Raw genomic sequence first — 25,082 nt, forward strand, 5'->3', positions numbered from 1 at the left:
TGTTTTTCATTGATCAATTATGTGTGGTCAAATTAGAAAAATGTTTGGTTAGATTAGCATACTTTGTTGCTACCTAACAGTATTCTATTTAACACAGTATTGTGTTAGCTAACAGTACTGTTGGCTAACACGCACACACACACTTTGTACCTGACAAAGCTAACTCAAAAGTAGGCCGTTATACTAGCTAGTTTTTTTTATATGATTTAGAGTTTTCTGTGCATTTCAAACATTGTCCTTTGTAATGTTTTTTTTATTTTTTTTTATTGATCTAAAGTAACATGGCTGCTCGGAGGCCAGCAAGGGGCCCTGTGGAACTTTCCCATCAAATGATCCAGGACAGATAAAATGAAGAGTGTTGACTTAGAATCTGACATCTCACATGTAAAGAACCCTGACTATTTTTCCCCCACTGAACAAGGCCAGACTGACACAGAAGAGTCCTCTGATGACAACAAGCCACAATATTCTAAGTGGTTGGCCAAGGCCTGCACTTGAGTTTAATACGGTCTCCTCAATGGATGCATGGAAGCTGTTCATATCTGATAATATAATAGCAGAGGGCCGGGGCTTACATGCACAAATGTTGCTGTGTTAAAATGTCCTCTGTGGTGATACTGCGGACATCAGATACGTAAGTGGGACAGAATTGACATTCAAAGTAGCATCAAATGTGAGAGATGAAATCAGATATGTAAGTGGAGTCAGAGTTGCTTTGAATTAAAGCTTCATAGAAAATTCCATAGGAACTGTTGGGGTCAAAAATGACCCCACTTGTGAAAGAGTGGGTAGTGATACAAAAACTGCAATTTCTTAAAATATGCAAAAAGACAATGCATATTACCTCATGTCGCAAACATGTTTTATGAGGAATACTCTGAATATGAAAATGTTACAAATCTCTGTTTTAAGATTTTGAAGAATAACGCTGTTTATTGCAAAAACACATTGACTTTAATTGGGGTCATTTTGACCCCACTTGTGGAAGATTGTAGGTATTGGTAGGTTGTACATCCAAGGGTTAAGACAAGTAGTCTTTGGATAAAATCCTTAACATCTTCAACAAACAAGAGTTCAGTTGCTTTCATTCAACCTATGTTGGAGAAAAAACAAAAACGATTCAAATCAGCATGGCAACACAAATGCTACCACAGTGTTGCCCCTGTACTGGGGTCTGGCATGTTTTTAAAAGTAAAAAAGAAAGTGTTGTGTGAATCATGACTGGACATGTCAAACATTTGTTTAGAAAACTTTATTATGCTAATAATTTTATTTCACACAAGGGTTCAGACTTGATTTATGGTTTTTGCATTAAGGCATCAAACAAGTGGCTTGCTAAAGAGTCGAGGTTGTCATAAGATAAAAGAGCAGATAAGACAAAGGCTCAGCAGTACTACAAGAAGTTAGTTGTGGAGCTGCTTCATCATTCCAAGCAAGAGAGATTAGGATGATCACATGACAACACAGCTGGCCTCCTTTGACAGATCCTGGGGACAAAAAGTCAAATTTAATGATATATTTTATAGGACATGGTCTAATAGCACGATGGTTGTTAGAAAGGAAAAGAAAAACGGTACGCTTCTGATAAACTTAAATCCAGTTGCCAGTCTTCACTCCACAGAAAAGCTTAAGAGTTTGTTTTTTATTTTATTTTTACTTTTGCAAACACTGCTCCTGGTGTTTGGGCAGGGAATTACAAGTCAAAATTCTACATGATCAAGACATCAGAAGAGCTGGCATTGTGACTATGCTGAAGCTCGAACCTTTACTTCGAAATTTTGGGGATTGCTTCCGACTGCACTTTTCAAGGTCATTGATCTGATCGGTAAACTGGACATGAGTTCACTGATTGCATTTTTATGCTGATTATCTGCTAAGTCGATCAGATCAGCAGAAAACCAACGAGATATGAAGTCCAATGATTGGCCAACCAATAAATGTAATTTCCATGTGACAAATTGAAGAAGAATATTGTTTAATTGGTTAAATCTTTCAAATCAAAGCCCAAGATTTTCCGTTTTGGCTTACTTCTGTTAGCCTTTACAGTCGATTTCACCATAAAAACTTGTTCCTGCTTTGGTTGGTTTCCTGTATGGGGAACAACCTTGCATATGTGACTGACAATATAGGAACACTTTGGTATGCTACGGTATATAGCTTGTTTCAAACATGCTTCACCACATGCTCGGTAGAACTGGATCAAAATGACATAAAAAACCTAAAAATCACAGCAAATATTTAGCGCAACTTTGTGGAGAAACAAATAAACATGGCAAGTCGCTACAAGTCACAGCCCAATCACTGATGTGTCCTTGAGCAACACACATTACCCACTTACCCCCCACACTGGTGTATACAGTACATGTTGACAAACATTTGGCATATAAATGTAAACTGATGTTTAGTGTATGAATGTAAATGTTTGGTGTACAAAATGTCAATGAATGTTTGGCGTATAGTGGTGCCTCTGAGTTTATTTGTTTTTATGACAGATCAATGGTCCCCATTAAATTGAATCCAATTTAATATGTTCTGGGGCTCACAAACACAATTTGAACAGGCTTTTTAAAAAGAAAACCCAACTTCGAGAATATTATGAAAAATACAAAAGATGTACCAAGAGAATGTACCTCAAACTACAGTAGTTAAAGTACCAATGATATTCACACACACACACACACTAGGTGTGGTGAAATTATTCTCTGCATTTGACCCATCACCCTTGATCACCCCCTGGGAGGTGAGAAGAGCAGTGGGCAGCAGCGGTGGCCACGCCCGGTAATCACTTTTGTATGAGGTTTTGATTTTTTTATGATGATTTAGCATGTAGAAAGGACTTCTACGGTATCCCCATTGCGCTGCTTATCAAGCAATCGGGGCGGCATGACTAAGTGGGTAGACCAGCCATCTGGTTCGATCCCAGCCCGGTGAGCTCCTATCAAGGTGTCCTTGAGCAAGAAGACATCAAACCCCAACTGCTCCTAATGGGTCATCGATAGCGCCTTGCATGGCAGCTTCCGCCATCATTTTGTTGTTCTTAATATGCAACAACAATAAAAGCTTATTCTATAGAAACACCATCAGCAGCTTCTTCATATTTTCATTGATACATGTCCACTGTTTAGATATGTCCACATCCTTGGCTGTTGATACTCTTCTGCTTCAGTATGGTGCAAACCACCAGTGCTACGCTCCAACTGTTCACTATGTCAACATGCTTAGTCATGTTTGAAGATCTCTTTAATTCATAATTGTCTACTTCTTAGCACTGTCCTTCACACTCACTTTTCCTTGGTTGGAAAACAAATGTTTCCATCAGTCACCTGTGGCTACAAATGCATCTTACCACCACTGGTGTGTGACTGGAGTGAATGAATAATGGTTTCACTGTAAAGCACTTTGGGTAATTGAAATACAGCAGGTAAGCACCATATAAATCCAATCCATTATCGTTATTTTGTGACCTGAAAAGAACGGGAAGATTTTTGTTATTTCTTCACACTAAAATGCAAATGTATTGCGCTCAATTCAAGACCACTGTAACATTGCTGTCAAAATATGTAATATCCGTCAAAGGACATTAGTGAAGAAGGATAACTTCCACTCAGCAGTACAGGATACTTGCAATAAAGCCTGGAATTTTGTCATTTTGGTGTCGTCAACCTTTTGAGTGCACAAAGGCCAAATGTCAGGACAGGAAGGCCATCAAATAAAACAATTTAGTCCACGCCAGTCATAGTACATTCAAAAATAACCCACGCTTAGGCTAAGTGTTCCTTTTGCCCACAATGACGATAACATGTTGGGGCTTTATATTACTTAATGATGCTTCGTATTGTATACAGGGGTTTCTACAGGTATCAGAAAATCTAATTGAATGCTTTTAATGCCATTTTTAATGACACTTAAAAAACATTAATACCCATGTCCTACCGCATATGGTTATTATACAGTATGTAGTCAAAAGCTTACAATTGTCTTCAAACAGAGTAACATTTGTCAATGGTGATCTTGAATAGTTGAAAAAGTTTAGTTTACATTAACTGTTACTATCTTTTGAAAGAGAACTGGCTCGCAACACTGTTTTTATTATTTATTTATTTTCTGCAGTGGTAGCAACAGCTGACAGTTGTGGCGGCCACAGCAGACGTGGCTGTGTTGGTCACGTTAACTGCTGCCTGCCTTTAATAGCAGACTTGAGATTAGCTAATAGCATGTGTGCATTTCACTGCATTAATGCCCATTTATAATATAAAGTTGATTTGATTTGATTTGATTGAGCAAAGTTTGGAGGTCTATTTGCACATGATGCAGAACGCCTCTGGGTTTACAGATAGGCTTTGAAATAATTTTGAAAAGTTAGCCAGCCAGCCACTTTTGCAGAAATTTGCAGTTTCTCATTTTCCCGAAATGTATTACTTTTCTCGCTTTTGCCACAGGAAAAACACGTTCACAGGATGTAGCATTCAGAGTGACGGTGTTCTGACTTTGTGCACCGGTCGTAGACAACAGCCAACTAAAAGCCTGTCAATCATCACACTATACCAAACTTTTTAAAGGGCAAGTGCACTTACACCCTCTAAATAAGCATCCAAATCTGAATTAGTTGATCAATATAATACAGAAAAATCGTTTAATTTTTATTAAAAATGCATAGCCTCTGAAAATATGCATAATGGCCACAAACTGGAGGATTTTTTTTTATTCTGGATCCAATTTTAAAAAAATAGTTTGAAGGTTTTATTGAATAATAAATGATCATACTAGGAATGCAAATGATGCATGTGTTTGGAAATGGATGACTGATTTAAACATTTTAGAAAAAGACTTACAGAATGATATTTGCATCCTTCAGATGTATTAGAAATGGGCCGAGTCAATTTAACATCTTGAATAGATTGTATTTTACAACCTCACAGTTGTTTAAAATGGGTACAGTAGATAAACAGAAGGAACTCTAATTTACTGTGGGAATTATAGAAAGTAAGAGTTGTGGTTTGTTGTGAGAATTGCATTGGTTGTCCATCTAATAGGTCACGTGAGGCACCTGCGTCACAAGAGCTGCTAATGTTAGCCAAGTTAGCTCATGTGTTAAACTGGAGACTGAAATAAAGGAGTCGTGTAAGCTCAGCTTCCTCATAATATAAAATGGTGTCACAGTTAAGGACTACATGCCAACAGTGACCAAAGAATGGCAAAGTCGTAATGGAGGCAGCGCTTTTAACACTTTCAGGCATTACAAGACTTCTTGTGCCCAGTTTGAAAGCCAGATACAAAGAAAACACACACACACAGACAGCGATTTATTAATGACCACAACATAAAGTTTATTTCCATTAATCGTTTGACGTATTGACTATTGGACCAGTCCTACATTGTATGACATTTTTTAATGCCGCTGGCCATCGTATTCACTTTTAATGCTTTTTAAAACCCCGCGAAAGCCCTGTGTGTAGCACTGTGCTGCGTGTGGGACTCCGATTGTTCATACAGGCAGTTAAACCCACTACTGGTCAAAAAAGCCGTAATGACAATAAAATCGCACATCCAGGCATCATGGCCAATGTGGCCATGGCGCATATAATTTTTCGAGGGGCACACGGCCAAACAGGGGGGCAACAAGAGCCATGGCCGTCGTGAAATTCCTGCCCTGCTTGCAATCCAAACATAGTCTCAAGTAAAGGTTTGATTGCAGTACCTGATACGGCCAGTCAACAAGCCATGCAACTTTTAAGCAAATCACAGGCAGAGAGAAAAGGTTCCATTCTCACCTATTTCGTTGGGTACTCATGACACACAACAACATTTCTTCTTTTTCTTTGGCTTCACAGAAAATAAAATATTAATAGGCAGATTTGTGTCTGCATTAATAAAAACTAAAAAAACATCCAGCTATTACCTGTCTCCTAAATTGCTGCATGTTGCTGCTTTCTGCGTACTCCTCAAAATCCAGAGTTTCCTCTTCCCTGCTTTGCAAACACACCCTTCGTTCAGCCATCTCCTGAAAACACAACATATTGAGTGAATACAACCATTACTTTTCCTAAAATCTTTTATTAAAAAAAGTCATATTTGCACTAATCTAAGATTGGTCTATAATATATACTACAACTGAAGATGCACAGAAAGTGTGGAACTGTGGGAAGTTTAAGGTTGTAGAAAATAGCTTTTCTTAATGATTTGGAAAAAAGAAATTTCAATGGTAATGTTTGGGTTTGAAATTGAGAAAACAGGATTTTTTGAAACATGGTAAATATCTTAATAGTTTGAATGGGTTGAGAAATGTAATACTAAGAAAAAACATTTTTTTTAAATGAGGAATTATTTGAATTACATCAAATACGCAATTATAAAAAAAAAGTGGGACTTCTATGGGGGGATGTATCAACAAATTATGTTAATGTAAATGAAATTGATGTAGGGATGCTCTAATCAGAGAAATGTGGAAGTAGAGCGCCAAAAACCCAGGCAGAATAAGAATATTTATGATTTACAAATTACCTTGAAAAGGAGCGGTGAAAGATTTGGATTTCTTGATGGACAATGCATTTCTCTTCACTTACTTCAAAATCAGGATTGAGGAGGATCACCCGGACATCGTTAATGGGGCCCCAACTCTTGTGACCCTCCAACACCATGTCTTCAGGATCCGCCTCCTCCTCTGCACCAGCTGCCCAGATCTAAAATGTTTGATCACACCCACGCTTTGATTATATTCTGCTTCTCAAACTTGACAAAGTACCAGCTGTAAAACGTTTTGCTTTGCAAGTAACACTGTTTTTTGTTTTGTTAGGTTTTTTAAGACATTTACTTACCATCACAGGTCAACTTTGAATTTCTGTGGTTTGTACTCACAGGTTACTTGGCTTGTAGTGTTAGAGGCAAGTACTTAAGCAATACTTAATACTTGCAAGAAAAATGTGCTTTACTTAGACAAAGTAATGGGTCAGGAATGTTACTCATGTTGATTGACACTAAATTCTGGAGGTCAGTGAACAAGGATGGGTGTTGAGCCCCCTCCTACTGACACTAGCAGTGCAGTCATAGGTCAGTAAACACACCAACTGTCATATTGTGAAGTTGGCGCAGGAGTGGGATGCATCACAGACAACGATGAGTCAGAGTACAGAAAGGAGGTAGAAAATCTGGTGGATTGGTGCAAGAGCAACACCATTTGCATTAATTTAAAAAAGACCAAGGATATGGTGGTGGACTTCAAGAAAGTCAGACACGCCCCTACCCCCGGTTCTCAAGGTTCACTTATAGCCGTTCAAAATGTAATTTGTTTGTGAACGTCACATTGCTCGACCATGCACACCAACTTGAGACTACAATGACCAGCCAAAGGAATATTTGAAGTTATAATAGTCATTTTCAGAATGCAAGTAAGAACTTACAATGCCTTAGATCAGGGACGTCAAACATGCGGCCCGCCTGTGAACAGATTTAATCTGGGCCGCGAAATGAGTTTGCCAACTGTAAAAATTAGCTGCATTTTTAAAAATGAAAAAAACTGTTCTAAATGTATCCACTGAATGTGGCAACAGCAATTCTGTTTGGCAAGCAAATAGTTTATACTGGGGCCGAGTAAATGTATACAAGCAAGAGGTACACAGTAAAGCGGGGCTGAGGCTCCTCCTCCTCGTGCCGTTTAACGCTTCTGCTTCGAACACATATCGCTTTGGCACCCTCATTTCCAAAAAATGTTTGTCAAAAAGAGAAAAGTGGACACCGAGTGCCGTGTTCCAGGGAAAATTATTATCCTATTTATTCACGGAAGTAGAATATATCACAAATCTTTGTGAGCAAATGTTCTCTGTAACATCAATAAAACCAAGTTAGTAAAACTCAGTAAAACTAAAATAATGCTATTTGGTAACAGTAGAAGAGAATGTCAAACACAAATACAAATAGACGGAATAGAAATTGAAAGAGTAAATGAAACCACATTTCTAGGTATAATGATTGATGATAGATTGAACTGGAAATCTCACGTAAAAAATATACAACATAAAGTAGCAAGAAACACGTCAATAATAAAGCAAAACATGTTCTCGACAAAAAATCACTTCATATTCTCTACTGCTCACTAGTGTTACCATATCTGAGTTACTGTGTAGAAATATGGGGAAATAATTACAAAAGTACACTTCATTCATTAACGGTGTTACAAAAAAGATCAGTTAGAATAATACATAATGTTGGATATAGAGAACATACAAATCCTTTATTTATTGAATCAAAGATACTAAAATTCCGCGACATAGTGAATTTGCAAACAGCTAAAATTATACACAAAGCAAACTATAACCTGCTACCCAAGAATATACAACAATTATTCTAAAAAAAAAGAGGAGAAATATAATCTTAGAGAGAAATGTAATTTAAAACATTTGTACGCACGTACAACACTTAAGACCTTCAGTATATCAGTATGTGGAATTAAATTATGGAATGGATTAAGCAAAGCAATCAAACAATGTACTAATATGATCCACTTCAAGAAACTCTTCAAACTTAAAGTGTTTACAAAGTACAAAGAAGAAGAACCATGATAAACATTCTGAATTTATTTAATTCATCCATTCTTTCATTCTCAAAATAATCTGACTTATCTCATCATATGAAATGTAACTTACTTCACCAATTATTAGTTATTTATTTATTTTTATTGTGATTACTTATGGAGTATATTGTGAATAAATTGAGAACAGGAAGTGAACAAAAGTTTTAGCAACTGTTATGTAAAAGAAAAGAGGTAGGATTAAATAAGCTCTGCTTCTTCCTACTCCTTTTCGAACATGTTGAAAAGAGAAACTGGAGATTGTGATGTATCATGTTGTATGCTTGCATGTTCGAAATAAACTCAAACTCAACAAGTTACGCGCAAGACTGACGCACAAGCACTTGAATAACATCCTAAAATTGTCTGCCACTCAAGATGTGACACGTGATAATGACATATTGCCAACCCTCGCCATTTTCCCGGGAGACTCGCGAATTCCAGTGCCCCTCCCGAAAATCTCCCGGGGCAACCATTCTCCCGTATTTCTCCCGATTTCCACCCGGACAACAATATTGGGGCGTGGCTTAAAGGCACTGCCTTTAGCGTTCTCTACAACCTGTCGTTACGTCTGCGTTTCCTCCATACAAACAGCGTGCCGGCCCAGTCACATAATATTTGCGGCTTTTACACACACAAGTGAATGCAAGGCATATTTGATCAACAGCCATACAGGTCACACTGAGGGTGGCCATATAAACAACTTTAACACTGTTACAAATATGCACCACACTGTGAACCCACACCAAACAAGAATGACAAACACATTTCGGGAGAACATTCGCACCGTAACACAACATAAACACAACAGAACAAATACCCAGAAACCCTTGCACAATATACACCCCCGCTACTACCAAACTCCGATTTACGATCTCTACACTACACAGCGGTGAAAGCCTCAGTGTGTGCGTGCATGTGTGCATACTAGCCGGGCCTTTCCCAGAAATTACGCTTTATCGCTGGTTGTATGTTATTTGTATTACTTCAGGAACTGATTTGTCATGTTTGTTAAAGTTTCCCTTTCAGTTTGGCATCAAATGTATCGGCAAACTTAAATCAGTGATCGCAAGTGAAAAAAAAATGTAAGCTCAAATTCAACTCTTTTAAACAGAATCATCACAATACTACAATATTAGACTGGGGTAAAGTATTGTAGGATTGTTACTCGTCTATTCTGTGCTCATGTGACATTTTATCACATTATGACCAAGCAGAATATAATTTTTGGTCAGGAATTACTGGATCCTGACATGTCTATTATAAAAAATATGCTAACACTTTCTGCTGTGTTGTAACAAACCTTACTGTAACTTCCTAAGTGCTGAAGGTAGGAAAGTGAGTTAGGCATCACATTTAAGTTCTTTTGATAGGTCGATTGCAGGCTTGACATTGTACATCTCAAATTGTTGATATATGCTGTGTGTATACTGAGGTGTGATGTAAAGTGTACAAGTCAGTAAAATGTAAAATAGCATTTCACAGCATTCACGTTTTCACTTCGCAATGCAAAGAAATTGTTAGTATATAGAAATCCAATTTTTCCCAGCACTTTTCTTCACACTCTGTATATTTTTTTTTATTTTTAGGTCTCACTATCTTTACTACCACTAGATCAGGGGTGTCAAAGTACATTTGCAAGAAGCGGTAAACAACTGCATTGACCAATGACACAATCTAATAACACAAAACAATACAACCATAAAATAGAAATGGATATTGCCAATACCGTTTTATGCATAAATGTATAATATGTTTCGCATATCAGAGATGTCGACAGGACTGCAAGTTTGGTAAAAAATTTGGCGCTTTAATTTTTTGGCGCATCTCCAAAACTCTTTACTAGATTTGTCTACAATTGCCTTTTTAGTATCAGTCGACGACTCACATGGTCGTAAGTTTGAATTGATTTTCTCCAGAAGATAGTCTAACTTAGCATGATATCGGTGCTAAATTGTGAAATTAATGCTCGCTAGACTGTTATAAAAGTATTGTTAAATGTATATAGTGAAATACTCACAGTTAGCGTCTGCCCGCCAGCCAGGGTGCAGGAGGAGGGCAGATGGAAAGAGATATCAGAGTCACAATATAGCCTACGAACAATCCAGCCTCCAAGCGACTGATTCTGGAAGGGTTAGAAAAAATGAACATTATTTAAAAACTGCATAAAAACTATACAGCATGTCCAGTTTTGTAGAGTAGCAACTGGAAGACATGTTTGCAACTGACTGACTCACGACTGACAGTAGGTGTGTGCAAGGTACAGCGCATGGGACATGTTTGGCCCGCAGCTCGTTATTTGCCTCTCGGCACAGTTAGTTTTTTGGGGGGTTTTTTAACGAATGAAATTTTGGAAGGGGGTGGTGGGGCAGCATAGAGTAGAGCCGTGTATAGAGAGACTATGGCCAACTCTGTTTCAAAGTTGGTAGTAAACATGGCGCCCTGTAATCAGGCAGAGGGGCTTTTGACAAATCATTTAGATCCTCTGGCCATACTCTGATTGGTCAAAAGCCCCTCATGTGACTACAGGGCGCCGTTTTTGCTACCAACTTTGAAATCGAGTTGGTCATACTCTCTACATGGCTCTGGCTTGTAGGGTTTCACTTGCATCTAAAAGAACAGATTCAAAAAGCCGGTTGTGAATGTAACTGTGGAGCAAAATTGACCACAAAAAAGTGTGTTCAATGTGGAATAAAATCATAACTTTTTTTTTTTGTGGAAACAAATTTAACAGTTACAAGCTCCTGCATGCAAATTCATAAAAAACTAAATACAGTCTACTTGTACGATCATAAACTTTGTAATAGAATTAGGGATGGATGAAATGGCCTAAAATCTGTATCACAATATACAGCATATGGTAGTCTCCTGCGATAACGAACGCACACTCGGCTCAAATTTAACCACGACAACCGTGGAAAGTGCCTCGACGGCCCTTGTCACTTGCCGTAATGCCCTAAAATATTTACCACCATTTACGGCAAGAAGATGCCGTGACCACCCTTGACTTTTTACTTGTTAATGGACTAGGGATGTAACGGTAAACGGTATGATAATTTGCGATAAAATTCCCTACGGTTAATAATACCGTCTATTTTTTTAATTACCTATAACCCATCATTTATTAATGCATTTTAAGCAACGCAAAGTCAGTCGCATGCGCGCTAGCGTTGTTTGGCTTGATAATCATGGCGGACAAACTACACAGACTTTGCTCCGGAGATTTCCCCTCTGAGTAAACCAAGCCAAGCGCTTGGTTTAACATCATTTCCCCAGCGTGCGTTTAAGAGCACACTGCTGTGTTTAGATGGCGAGAGGTGGAGACAATATTGGAGACAAACGCACTTGTCCCCACACTAAAAGTATACCACGAAGGAGAAAACTAACGTTGCTTTTATTTTCTCAATACGGGGTCCATCAGCTGCTGTGACAGAGTTAATGACGTGGGGAAACATGCAACAGGCAATGTGTCAGGAACGTTGTCACAACTTGTTTATAAAGTCTTTAGTTTGTTTACTGGGATGCTCATTCATCCTTTAACTACAAACTTTATTAGTGTTCAAATAACAATACTAGCTAAAATGTTTTGTCATCTCATCAAATTGAACGCAGGCTGTGAAGATTGTGTATTAGATGTGTAAGGTATCACTCCTGTTAATTTTTGTTGGCCAAACTGTTGTACTGTACCACTAGGAGGCGTTGAAGAACAAAACTTGTTTATTAGACTTCATCTTCATTAGCCAAACTGCTTTGAGTTTTATATTGAAATCAAAAAGTAAACACCATGGTTTTTTACATTACTTGTGTTGTTTGAGCAAGTCCCCCATTGTTATTTAGTTATAGTCCAAAGTTGTAGTTGATAAGTTCCTTATTTTTCTCTATCGTCTTGTTGTGAGGCTGACCGGCTCGTACATGCGCATGCATACATATCTGTCAGTGGACTCCATATAGAAGCGCTAAAATTTACAACATGGCTGACGGGGAGAAGACGCAGTGGAAAAGGACTTGTCCTGGAGGAGGGCTTCGGCACGTAAATAAGACCGACTACAAAATGGTGCATTCTGAAAAGACAGGCAGAAAGTGGCTTGAAGACTATCTGTAAAACTAAATCCATGCAAAACGTAGACCAACGCTACGCACTGATCAAGGTTAAATATCGCAACATATCACTACATATAGTATAATAGTATATTGCATCATGACTCAAGCATCGCGAATCGTGGAATCATTGCCAATATTTAGCCCTACTATTCTCCATACCGTCTCTGAAATGTTCTTCAGTCGAACATATTTCCCGTCGACGTCCACATCCGCGACACTAACAGCACCAAGCTCCGTCGAATGACTGCACATTTTATATGCGGGCGAGCTGCCAGCGGATCCGTCATGTTTCCTCTTCTTGCCTCTGGGTCTGCGGCCACTGTGTTCATGCGTTCGAGGTATGGCTGCATGCTGGGAGGGGCTTGGCGAGAGCTGCAATCTGGCACACAAAAACGAAAACTCAGGTCCGATTCTCCATTAAACTAACTAAAGATTGATCCAATACCTTTGTTCTTCTACCTCCAACATCTTCCTGTAAGCATTGATCTCCATATCCAGAGCTAGTTTGACATCCAGCAGGTTCTCATAGTCCTCCAGCTGACTGTACATCTGACTCCTCAGACTCAGCAGTTCCTGCTCCTTCTGACTCAGCTTCTGCTGCCAAACCTCCCGCTCTTTGTCCAGAGTCTCCTCCAACTCCTGGAAGCGACTCTCTAAAGCCATTTTCTGACAGAAGAACAGAAATAAATGGAACGAAAAATCAGATTCTTAAAAGGTCTCTGTTAGCTTATTTTCTACATGTGTCCATTTAAGTGCTTGTGGATTTGTTTCCTGTTTTTCTAAGATCAGAGACGTATGGCATGTGTACAGCATGTGGTCACGCAGTTACCGTAGCAACACAAAAGCTGCCCAGTGCTGTTGTTCGAGGGGTTTAAAAGACAGGAGGTTTAAAAAACATGCCAATTATGTTATTGTGTTTCTAAAGAGGCCAAAACATGCTTGGCTGAATGACCATGAAAATGTGGGTCACAGGTTCACACCAGTTGAGAACCCAATCATGCAACAAAGTACCATGAATATGCAATAACATATAGCCAGTACTATGTTTCATGGTTACGTATGTACACACTCCTACAAATTATTAATACTGTACAAAAATAAAAACTAGTAATATAGTGATGCATTGCTATACTAAAAAATGACAGTCACTTTTTTCTCTCAATGTTTTCAAAGCATGAAGTAGACTTTTGATGGCAGTGTGTCAGAAAAGGAAAGTAAAAGTGAAATTAGACATGGTAAAATGTATGGCATAAGTGACCAATTCTTAGATGCATCACGATTGGACATGGACGATTCTAAACATCTAAATATTGAATTAAGTACAGTAGTACTTTGGGACACAAGTGCCCCAGCTTACAAGTGTTATGAGGTACGAGCTGTCTCTCGGCTCATTGCTTTCGGTTATGAACAAAAATTTGGGTTAATAGCCTCATCACTGCTACTTAGTTAGCGTGTAAGTTCCGACCGAAACATCCAGTCTTACTCTCTGGCATTAGCTTATATAGCTAAAGAAGGGCGTAATTTTGTGTTTATAGACATCGAAAACAAAAAAAAAGTGAACGTGAAGAACTATGCTGAGAACAAGAGATGGATGATATGCATTGAATTCAAGGAAATCATCAGAAACATGACCGAGAGTAGCTGACTTGGTAAAGCAGTACAAGTGTAGCACTGTGAGTCTGTGCCATACTGTAGCAGATTGAGTCGATGAGTCAAGGACATCAAAATATGTAACCGGCGGACATGTATCAATCAAAATATGGAGAAGCATTTGAAGATAACATAGAATTCCACTCTCCAAGTTAAATGCTGTACATTACATTACTTGATAAGAGTACTGTAATTGTTGGTATTACATTCTAGTCTATCGTTTTTCATACAATATCTCTTATCTTAAAGTTGTTTTTCTATTAAGAATGCACGTTACAATTGAGGCGTTTTGGGGTGGGAGCAGGCCCTAACCAATCCTAACAAATAATATTTCTATTAAATAGGCTTTACTTTGCATTTTAATTAACGTGGGATTATTTTTTGTATTTAGAAATAATAGTACCAACTTTTTTTTTTTCTCCAACATTTGTGGCACTGGCGTGGCGCCCCCTGATGGACGGCGCCCTTAGCATTTGCCTATACGGCCTATGCCACGGGCCGGCCCTGGGTGGGAGGTCAATGCCTGATTAAATTGATTTCAATTCATTTGATTGGGAACATTGATTTGAGATACAAGTACAGTGGTACCTTAACTTACAAGTACCCCAACTTACAAGTATTTTTAAAGATACAAACTGTCTCTCTGCTTTTTGTTATGCTGTAAATTGAGAGCATAAATTTGGGTTACGAACCTCCCCACCGCTTGTTGACGTAGTAAATGTAAAAATGAACTCTAAGATCCCCCCCAAATATCCGGTCCCACTCGCCAGTTACACACAGCCAAAGATCTACATCTCTGCCCTCCAACCAACGGAACAAAGAAAGTGAGTGCAAAAGAGATCAGAGAAAGAAAAAAAAACGGACGACACCCAGCAAACCAACCCATCAAAAACATGACCCTTGATATAGCAGACCAAACAAGCCAGACTAAGCGTAGAACCACATCCAAGCAGAGCCAGCCTCCACACCAGCGATGGAGGCCAATACATCCAAAAAAGGAAAATTAAAGTATGGAGAAGCTGCCGATGGTGTGCCCGACATGTTTTAGTTCGTTGTTGACAAAGTGGAGAACTCAGCATTAGTTGCTTGGTCAGTCCAAGTCGCTAAAACGGCACGCTCCCAGCGAGAAGGATAAAGATGGTATCTGAACATGTGAAATAACTTTCTCTTATCAAACAACACTGCTTCCGGATTGCAAAACAGGGAATACAAGCCTTTTTCCTGATTACAGTAAAACTCGACATACATCACAGTCAAAGGAACATAACTCATAGTAGACACAGGACCTACAGTACACAGTATGTGTGAGTACATTACTTCATTCACCTCTTTCTGGTATTGACGAAATTGGGAGCTGAGTGTCTCCACTCTTAGTTTGGTGGTTTCCAGTTCCTCTTTGGTAGCTGATGCAACATTGTTATTGTCTAGCGCCGCCTGCTGGGCATTTTCGAGCTAGAATGAAAATGTCAGGTAAGTTCAACCATGGACAAAAAAACAAATATGATAGTTATAAGTGTATACTCTTGAGCTGAAGGTCTTGTCCAACTCCTCTTTGTATTGCTGCAGCTGATACTCGTGGTCATGTCTAAGTTGATGCATTGCTTCCGCCAGCTTTGTCTCAAACTCTATCCGTCTCCCCGAGTCCACTTCCACTAAGCGGCTGTCATGTCGACTACGTACCTCCAACATTTCCTAAACAGTGGTAAATAGCTTTTAAAATTGAGTTTCAAGGTTTCATGTATGTGTCTCGTGTGTTACCTGCTCGCTGATATTCCTGTGAAGCTCAAGCTGTTCTTTAAGTGTCTGAACCTGGTTCTCCATGTCCACCCTCCTCAAGATCTCAGAGCCCAGGTGGCTCTTGGCATCAGCAAGCTCACCCTCCAGCTGGAGCAAAAGGAATCACTACTTTTATCAACCGTGACATTTACAATGGGAAAAATAAGTATTTGATATCCTGCTAAAATCATAAATTCACTACCGTATAAAGATAGCAACAGTACATCTTATTTTATGGTAGCTAAATTGCAACTGTCTACCACAAACAAATTTGGACCACCAAAAATATATTTTGTACTTTGTGTTAGCAACGATTACTGGTATTAATGGTAGACCACGATAAAACTCCGGAGGTTAGTATTAAGGTTTTGAATTAAAATCATTGTAAAACCGTGATTTATAATCGCACTACAATAAAGTCACAAACCAGGGATACTGCTCATTTTACTGGAGAAGCAAGCTAGCACACTAATGGCTAATGAGCTAGCTTAAATGCTAAAATGAATACAAGAGAGACACTAACGTATTTCCCCATAAATAAATGATATACCCCAATCTAAACCTGGAAGGCTCATCAGAGAGCACATATTTGTAATTACGGTATAAGCATTGTGATTTACATGATGACACTGGTTTTGAGGTATTCAATCTTTTGTTTCTCCATTAAAATTTTGCCATGTTTTTAAAATTGCCCGCCATACGACCTAGCTAACGCGGCTGTAGCTAGTAAACTACGATGTCAATCTAGCAGCAATCGTACTTCAGTACAATCCAGATTTCATTAATGAGTAGCTAATCTAGTGTGAAACACTGTTTTACATTATGATTTATGTTATGATTTATCATGTTTTACATTATGTTTCACAGAATGATCGAGATTTCAATATTGATGAAAATAATTGTGATTATTATTTTGGCCATAATTGTGCAACCCTGCGGGACACGTACAATCTACACCGGAGAATAGGAAACCTATGGCTCGCGAGCCAGATGTGGCTCTTTTGATGACTGCATCTGGCTCGCAGAATAATTTTAGAGCCATAAAACATTCTCATGCATTTTAATCCATCCAACCATTCTCTGCCACTTCAGTTTAGGCCAGTGTTTTCAGTTCAGTTTGTTTATTTCGAACATGCATCACATAGTTCCAGTTGTTTCATTACAGCACGTCCGAAAAGGAGTAGTAAGAAGCACAGCCAATTTAATCCTACCCCTTTTCATATAAAAGTTTTATCCCATTTCTGTGTTCTCTGTAACAGAACAAGGAACTACCCGCAAGCATAGGTGCCGATCTACATTTCTGCCAGTGGGTGCTTGGACGGGCGGTAAATTTGACGCTACTTTTCTGAGGCTGTCTACACTATGCCGGATAACCCCTTATACGAATAATTATTTAGCCTAAGCCCCGTTTCAGCCACACTAAACTATCGTTTAACGCCCCCCTCCTTGGACTATTTTTTACACGGGTAAATGCGTTGTGTATTTCTTGAATCTCCGGCTCTTAGCTTTGTATGGACTCATTGATCGTTTACAAAGTGAGTTCGGAGAGAAAGTGACTCCAGAAAGACCACGCCTCACACAGGAAGTGACGTCAGAAAGAACGCGCCACAGCCAGCTTCAGAATAAAGCGGTTTCGTAACTCGGAGGTAACCACTGGAAATATGGAGGCGAGTCATCTAGACATGCTGTGTTTCGACTTCCATCTGTACAGACGCTTGTGGAAAGCGATTGCAACTATTTCGGATACAACACTTCTCAGACGGCAAGAGAACTTTCGAATCTCTTCGTCCATTTGTCGAAGGAGGGTCAATGAGAATGCGGGTTCCCGTGGATGTGATAAAAAAAAAGGTATCGTGTGCTTTGTATTGCCAGGCCGTCGAGGGAAGACTATGGAAAACGGTGAATGCTTTTGGACTGGCAAAGCAGACTGTATCAGTTATTGTCCGCCATGTATGTCGCAGACTCAACGTCTAGGTCCAGAGTATATAAAGTCACCAAAAACGAATAAACAATGAAGGTGAAAGCAAAAGAGTGAGAAGTGTCCTGACCAGATATTTAGATCCCGAGATTGATTGTTGTAAAATGTTCTTTATCACATTTTGTACTTTCACGTGTCCAATAAAGATTTGATTAATTTATGATGGCTCCGGTGTGATTCACTACAATAGGGCCTCACAGCACACTGGATTCCAGTTAATTGAAATACCACAACCCTGGATATTGTTCAGATAAGTTACATTTAAGAACTTGCACACAAAACAACACTGGAGATGACTATGACGTGCGCATTTTCCGCGCATGCGTATTAGGTCGCGTTGCGCCGGCTTACGGAGGGGGTCGTAAACGACCATTGTGTGTGTGTGTGTGTGTGTGTGGACAAGGATAAGGTTAGGTGAGATTTACCCTGGATAACCTTAGCCGGCTTTGGGTAGAAGGGGCCTGGGCATGCGCGGTTTTTGCTTGGTGGTGAGAAAGAATTTGCCATTAATCCGACATGGGTGCTCGGCATGGTCCATGGTGCCCGAGCACCCACGGGATCGGCGCCTATGCCCGCAAGGCTTGAGCCAATCACAGCTATACATGTTGAGGTCAAGTATTAAACGCCCTGCCTTTTAATAAAATATTCAGCTCGATATTCTGTGGATAAAAAACTTTTAAAAAGAAGATGGCGAAAAGAAAAAAACATGACATGTAGCATAGATTTTGGGACGAATGGACCGAGGAATTAGCTGTTGTGGAGAGCAGGTTCTGCAGTGTGTCTAATATGCAATGGTGACATTTCCTCAATGAAACGCTCAAATGTGAAGCGGCACTTCAACACACGCCACGCTACATTTGCATCGAAATATATTCTGCAGGGGAAAGCAGGAATATAGCACACAGATGTGTGCATTATTGGTTTATTTCAGTACATCAATGTTATTACTGAATAAATAATTTAAACGCATTATATTCAAAATTTGTCTTAACAATGCACACATTTACTTGTATCTGGTGTTGAAAAATATATGGCTATCAGTGTCACAGAAACACATTTCAAAATATGTGGCTTTCTCAGCCAAAAAGGTTCCCAATCCCTGGTCTACACACTACCTATACTGAATCGAGGCAAATATGTCCAGAAAAGTTTGACCTCTACAGGGCAGTGTAAATACAATTGAGCTGAAACAAGTGCTTTTTGATCTTACATGCTCCAACTGGCTGTGGACATCAGTCAGGTTGTCTTTGAGTCTGCTACTCTCCGACAGCAGCTTTGTGTTCTCGGCATCCTTTACACTCAGCGCTGCTTCAACCCTTCTCCATTGAGTCAGTGCATTCGCCAGATCGGTCTCCTTTTTCTGGTTTCTGAGTAGGAGAAATTCATCGGAACGCACCGTTAGGATTCATTCCATGCATACAATTAAAAGGCGTGCATCTTGACTTTCTTGGTAGGAATACATAATTTATGTTACTACCTACGTGTTTCAAAATAGCTACCTGAGCCTTCTCAAATATACCCCATGCATGCAGTTTAGGGAGAACTCTTACATGAAAAAATGGTGGTGCAACCAGCTAATCTTAAAGTGTGCCATCAGTATAACCAGAAAACAAATGCTGTCGAAATTGCATGAAAAGGCGACGCCATTTACAACTGTAGTTACACCTCAAGTGCACAAGATGGCAACAAAGACAGGTATAAAACTCATGTTGATAACCACACACTATTTGATTTTTTTTTTTTTAAATACTTTGATGAAAAAGCATCTCGAAGAGAAAACTGCAATATTGTAAATTCCCTGAGATACTTTATATAATAGCTATTAAGAGCCCACCGATGGGCAAATAAGGGACAACAAAGTCATACTACTGAATAATATTGAAGAGTTTTATTGTTCACATCAAATAAACTAAACACTGGCCCCTTAAAGGTAAGACAACATTAGATTGTAGAAAAATTCTTACTAAAAACAAGAGATGTCCCGATCAACATATTTGGCCTCTAAATTGATTCGATTTGTTTGCCTCTTTTTAAGGCCGATTTCGAGGCCCAATCTGATACTTTAACAGATAAAAGAACTGAAAATGTTTTTCAGCAAGTAAACACATTTTTAAAAAAATGTATCTTATCAAATTTAGAATTTGCAGCTATTGTTGTAAATCAGATGTATTACATTTGTGTTACTAAATGCCACATTCTATTTTTTTTTTAACAAAATAAGGTAACTCGTGCACAATAACCTAACTACTATTGGCTCCTATTTAAATCATTTGGGTTTTCCCTTTCAAAGCTTTTCTGAAAAGACTTACTCCCAGAGTTTGTAGACAGCAACAAAAACCACCCCAAAAATATTTTGTCATAACCAAAAAAATATGATTCTAATTACTTCAGTATCGTTTATACAGTGGTACCATACTGGGTATTAATAGTATCAACAATTGGATCAATCAGCCCTATTTTACATTGAAGCTTTAGGGCAGGGGTCCCCAAACTTTTTGACTCGGGGGCCGCATTGGGTTAAAAAAATTTGGCCGGGGGCCGGGCTGTATGTATGTATGTATGTATGTGTATATATATATATATATATATATATATATATATATATATATATATATATATATATATATATATATATATTGTCTTTATAATTCGTTTTGTCATTTAACATCAATTAACATTGATGTTCATCAACATTTAAAATTGTCACGTTATCGATGGGAAAATTCATTTTTAGACAGTATGATTGGCCTGAGCGGCTAGGAGACACCGAGAGTAACAAGCGGTAGAAAATGGATTAGAAAGGAAAAAAATAATAATAATAATAATAAAATAAAAAATAAATAAATAAATAAAAAATAAAAAATATATATTTTTTTTTTTTTACTTGGGACTTCCCGTGGGCCGGATTTTGGATGCTGGGGGGCCGGATCCGGTTAGTTTGGGGACCCCTGCTTTAGGGGTTACCTTCTTGTGTCATCCTGCTTGGGGGGTGGGGGGTGGGGGGGGGGGGGGGGGGGGGTGCGTGTAGCATGCTTAGCCATTCATTTTTCTCTAATCCTCCAGGGGACATACTTGGAAGAAACTTTGTGGCGAGAATATGCATCTTAAAATATCTATCTACTCAACGTGCCTGTTAAAACTCAATCTCAAATTTGAGCCGGTGTTCTGGCAAAACATGCACACACCTACTCCATGTGTGTAACAAAGAATATGAAAATTGTATTGTGTCTATATGCAAAGACATGCACCTGGGGATAGGTTGATTGGCAACACTAAATTGGCCCTAGTGTGTGAATGTGAGTGTGAATGTTGTCTCTGTGTTGGCCCTGTGATGAGGTGGTGACTTGTCCAGGATGTACCCCGCCTTCCGCCCAAATGCAGCTGGGATAGGCTCCAGCACCCCCAGCGACCCCGAAAGGGACATGCGGTAGAAAATGGATAGATGGATGAGCATGCATCACTTTTAACAGAATATTTAGCCATGGAAACACTGGGACACAGTTGTGGCAAAGATCAGCCGATCAGTTTAAAAAAGTCAAACATCAGCTTCGATCCAGTACATGATCATGACATCTCTACTAAAAACAGTCACCCGAAAGACTGCAATTGGATTGTGGATTTGCAAAAAGGTAATAAAAAAAACAAGCGTTAACTAAAAATTAACACGCTGTCATTCTATCCTTTTCTGCCACATGAAAAGAAAATCTAGTGGGGTCTGACACTCGCTAAATATAGCAACAAGGTTGCTGAATTCTAAATTCACTAATCTCTCCTGCTGACAAAGACCGTTATTTTTTTTTAATCTATTGAAGCGGTTTAATTTAATTCATGGCAGGCCACCACAAGTAAATTAAAATTAAATAAGAATATGCAACAGTGATACATTAAAAGATCATACATTGGTCATGCATGTTGAAAAACAAATGAGTTTATCATACAATAAATGTAATATTTTTGTAATTTAAACCATACCCTTCATTACATACAACGTATTATAGTTGATGATTAAAATATAAAATGTGCACAAAGGAGGTTATCTGAGAAGGCTTGATTGTCGCTACCTTGATTGTAGTTTCCTGTATTCGTCAGAGATGTTGCTAAAGTCGATCTGAAGCCGGGCCCTCTCTGCTGCGAGCCCGTCCAGAGACTTCCGGACATCGCCGAGCTCCTCCTCGTACAGCCGCCTCACGGTGCCCATCTCCCGGCTCTTGGACTCGTCCTTCTCCTCCAGCTGCAGCAGCATTGACGACCTCTCGCTCTCCAGCTTCTGCACCCGCTGGATGTAGTTGGCCAGGCGGTCATTGAGGTGGCGGAGGTCGTCTTTCTCCTGGACGCGGATTCTGCAGGTGGGGCTGGTGCTGGACGCAGAGAGGCTGGCAGCGCCGCGGCGGCTGGAGGATCGACTGGCGCGGCCACTGGAGGCTGCAGGGGTGGAGGTGGCGGAGGCCATAGTACAGAGCTGCAGGACACTTTTAATCGACTCTTTAAAAATAGGCTCTTGATTTGTTTCAATAATGCATAGTTTTTTTTAAAGAGTACTATACAACGGCAGCACGAATTCCTACTCAATAACTAAAAAGGGTTGTGGACAGTCAGGGTGCGTTCCTGTCTTCGTAGGGACGCATTCACACACCGGTTGTTGTCACCACAGCTGAAATAAATCACAGATGACGACTTGAATGTCATCAGGTCAAGAGGCGGGATGAATGTGGTAGCACATTTCCGGATGGGGATTTTCACAATAAACCGAACTGACAGTCAAATTCAACTACTGTTTGAAATTCCATCCATCCATTTTCTACCGCTTGGTTGTAATATAATAGTATATCATTAACACACTCCACGTGTATATCAAACACCTTTATTCATGTTGATGTTACCTAAAAAGCTGTCTGTTTTCTGAACAAACTTTAATCAAAATTATCTTTTTGAGTGTTTTATGTTTTTCCTGCAGAGTCAAAGTCCACCACACTACTTGTATAAACTTTACATTTATACATTCGCCACATGAATACAACTTGTATTAACATTATACATGTAAACTAACACCATACTTGCCAACCTTGAGTCCTCCGATTTCGGGAGGTGGGGGTTGGGGGTGGAGGCGTGGTCGGGGTGGGGCAGGGGCGTGGTCGGGGGGTTGAAGCGGGGGCGTGGTTGGGGGCGTGGTTAAGAGGGGAGAAGTATATTTACAGCTAGAATTCACCAAGTTAAGTATCTCATATATATATATATATATATATATATATATATACATATATATATATATATATATATATATATATATAAAATAAATACTTGACTTTCAGTGAATTCTAGCTATATATATATATATATATATATATATATATATATATATATATATATACAGGTAAAAGCCAGTAAATTAGAATATTTTGAAAAACTTGATTTATTTCAGTAATTGCATTCAAAAGGTGTAACTTGTACATTATATTTATTCATTGCACACAGACTGATGCATTCAAATGTTTATTTCATTTAATTTTGATGATTTGAAGTGGCAACAAATGAAAATCCAAAATTCCGTGTGTCACAAAATTAGAATATTACTTAAGGCTAATACAAAAAAGGGATTTTTAGAAATGTTGGCCAACTGAAAAGTATGAAAATGAAAAATATGAGCATGTACAATACTCAATACTTGGTTGGAGCTCCTTTTGCCTCAATTACTGCGTTAATGCGGCGTGGCATGGAGTCGATGAGTTTCTGGCACTGCTCAGGTGTTATGAGAGCCCAGGTTGCTCTGATAGTGGCCTTCAACTCTTCTGCGTTTTTGGGTCTGGCATTCTGCATCTTCCTTTTCACAATACCCCACAGATTTTCTATGGGGCTAAGGTCAGGGGAGTTGGCGGGCCAATTTAGAACAGAAATACCATGGTCCGTAAACCAGGCACGGGTAGATTTTGCGCTGTGTGCAGGCGCCAAGTCCTGTTGGAACTTGAAATCTCCATCTCCATAGAGCAGGTCAGCAGCAGGAAGCATGAAGTGCTCTAAAACTTGCTGGTAGACGGCTGCGTTGACCCTGGATCTCAGGAAACAGAGTGGACCGACACCAGCAGATGACATGGCACCCCAAACCATCACCCAACCATGCAAATTTTGCATTTCCTTTGGAAATCGAGGTCCCAGAGTCTGGAGGAAGACAGGAGAAGCACAGGATCCACGTTGCCTGAAGTCTAGTGTAAAGTTTCCACCATCAGTGATGGTTTGGGGTGCCATGTCATCTGCTGGTGTCGGTCCACTCTGTTTCCTGAGATCCAGGGTCAACGCAGCCGTCTACCAGCAAGTTTTAGAGCACTTCATGCTTCCTGCTGCTGACCTGCTCTATGGAGATGGAGATTTCAAGTTCCAACAGGACTTGGCGCCTGCACACAGCGCAAAATCTACCCGTGCCTGGTTTACGGACCATGGTATTTCTGTTCTAAATTGGCCCGCCAACTCCCCTGACCTTAGCCCCATAGAAAATCTGTGGGGTATTGTGAAAAGGAAGATGCAGAATGCCAGACCCAAAAACGCAGAAGAGTTGAAGGCCACTATCAGAGCAACCTGGGCTCTCATAACACCTGAGCAGTGCCAGAAACTCATCGACTCCATGCCACGCCGCATTAACGCAGTTAATTGAGGCAAAAGGAGCTCCAACCAAGTATTGAGTATTGTACATGCTCATATTTTTCATTTTCATACTTTTCAGTTGGCCAACATTTCTAAAAATCCCTTTTTTGTATTAGCCTTAAGTAATATTCTAATTTTGTGACACACGGAATTTTGGATTTTCATTTGTTGCCACATCAAATCATCAAAATTAAATGAAATAAACATTTGAATGCATCAGTCTGTGTGCAATGAATAAATATAATGTACAAGTTACACCTTTTGAATGCAATTACTGAAATAAATCAAGTTTTTCAAAATATTCTAATTTACTGGCTTTTACCTGTATATATAAAAGAAATACTTGAATTTCAGTGTTCATTTATTTACACATATACACAC

General features: G+C 39.3%; 1 protein-coding gene across 1 annotated transcript; it reads right to left on the reverse strand.

The window, feature by feature from the left end:
- Window positions 1–1,244: 1,244 nt before the first annotated feature.
- On the reverse strand, window positions 1,245–22,752 carry lmnl3 (lamin L3). Its single transcript, XM_061963856.1, has 11 exons — window positions 22,130–22,752; window positions 19,279–19,435; window positions 16,073–16,198; window positions 15,836–16,006; window positions 15,641–15,766; window positions 13,110–13,330; window positions 12,824–13,043; window positions 10,584–10,688; window positions 6,564–6,680; window positions 5,900–6,001; window positions 1,245–1,487 (listed from the first exon to the last, which is right to left on the reverse strand). The coding sequence occupies exons 1-11, from the start codon at window positions 22,516–22,518 to the stop codon at window positions 1,452–1,454; spliced, it is 1,770 nt and encodes a 589-aa protein (XP_061819840.1). The 5' UTR covers window positions 22,519–22,752; the 3' UTR covers window positions 1,245–1,451.
- Between the last annotated feature and the right edge of the window lie 2,330 nt (window positions 22,753–25,082).

The sequence above is a fragment of the Nerophis lumbriciformis genome, linkage group LG06, assembly GCF_033978685.3.
Source record: "Nerophis lumbriciformis linkage group LG06, RoL_Nlum_v2.1, whole genome shotgun sequence".
Taxonomy (NCBI): domain Eukaryota; kingdom Metazoa; phylum Chordata; class Actinopteri; order Syngnathiformes; family Syngnathidae; genus Nerophis; species Nerophis lumbriciformis.

Excerpts from the sequence above, each read along its gene's own strand:
- lmnl3 (XM_061963856.1), bottom strand. The coding sequence starts at position 22,518 with ATGGCCTCCGCCACCTCCACCCCTGCAGCCTCCAGTGGCCGCGCCAGT. Across the intron at positions 16,199-19,278 it reads TCCACAGCCAGTTGGAGCAT|CTGGAGGGTGAGCTTGCTGA; the intron begins GTAAGATCAAAA and ends CTTTTGCTCCAG. Across the intron at positions 6,002-6,563 it reads TCCTCAATCCTGATTTTGAA|GAGATGGCTGAACGAAGGGT; the intron begins GTAAGTGAAGAG and ends TTGTGTTTTCAG.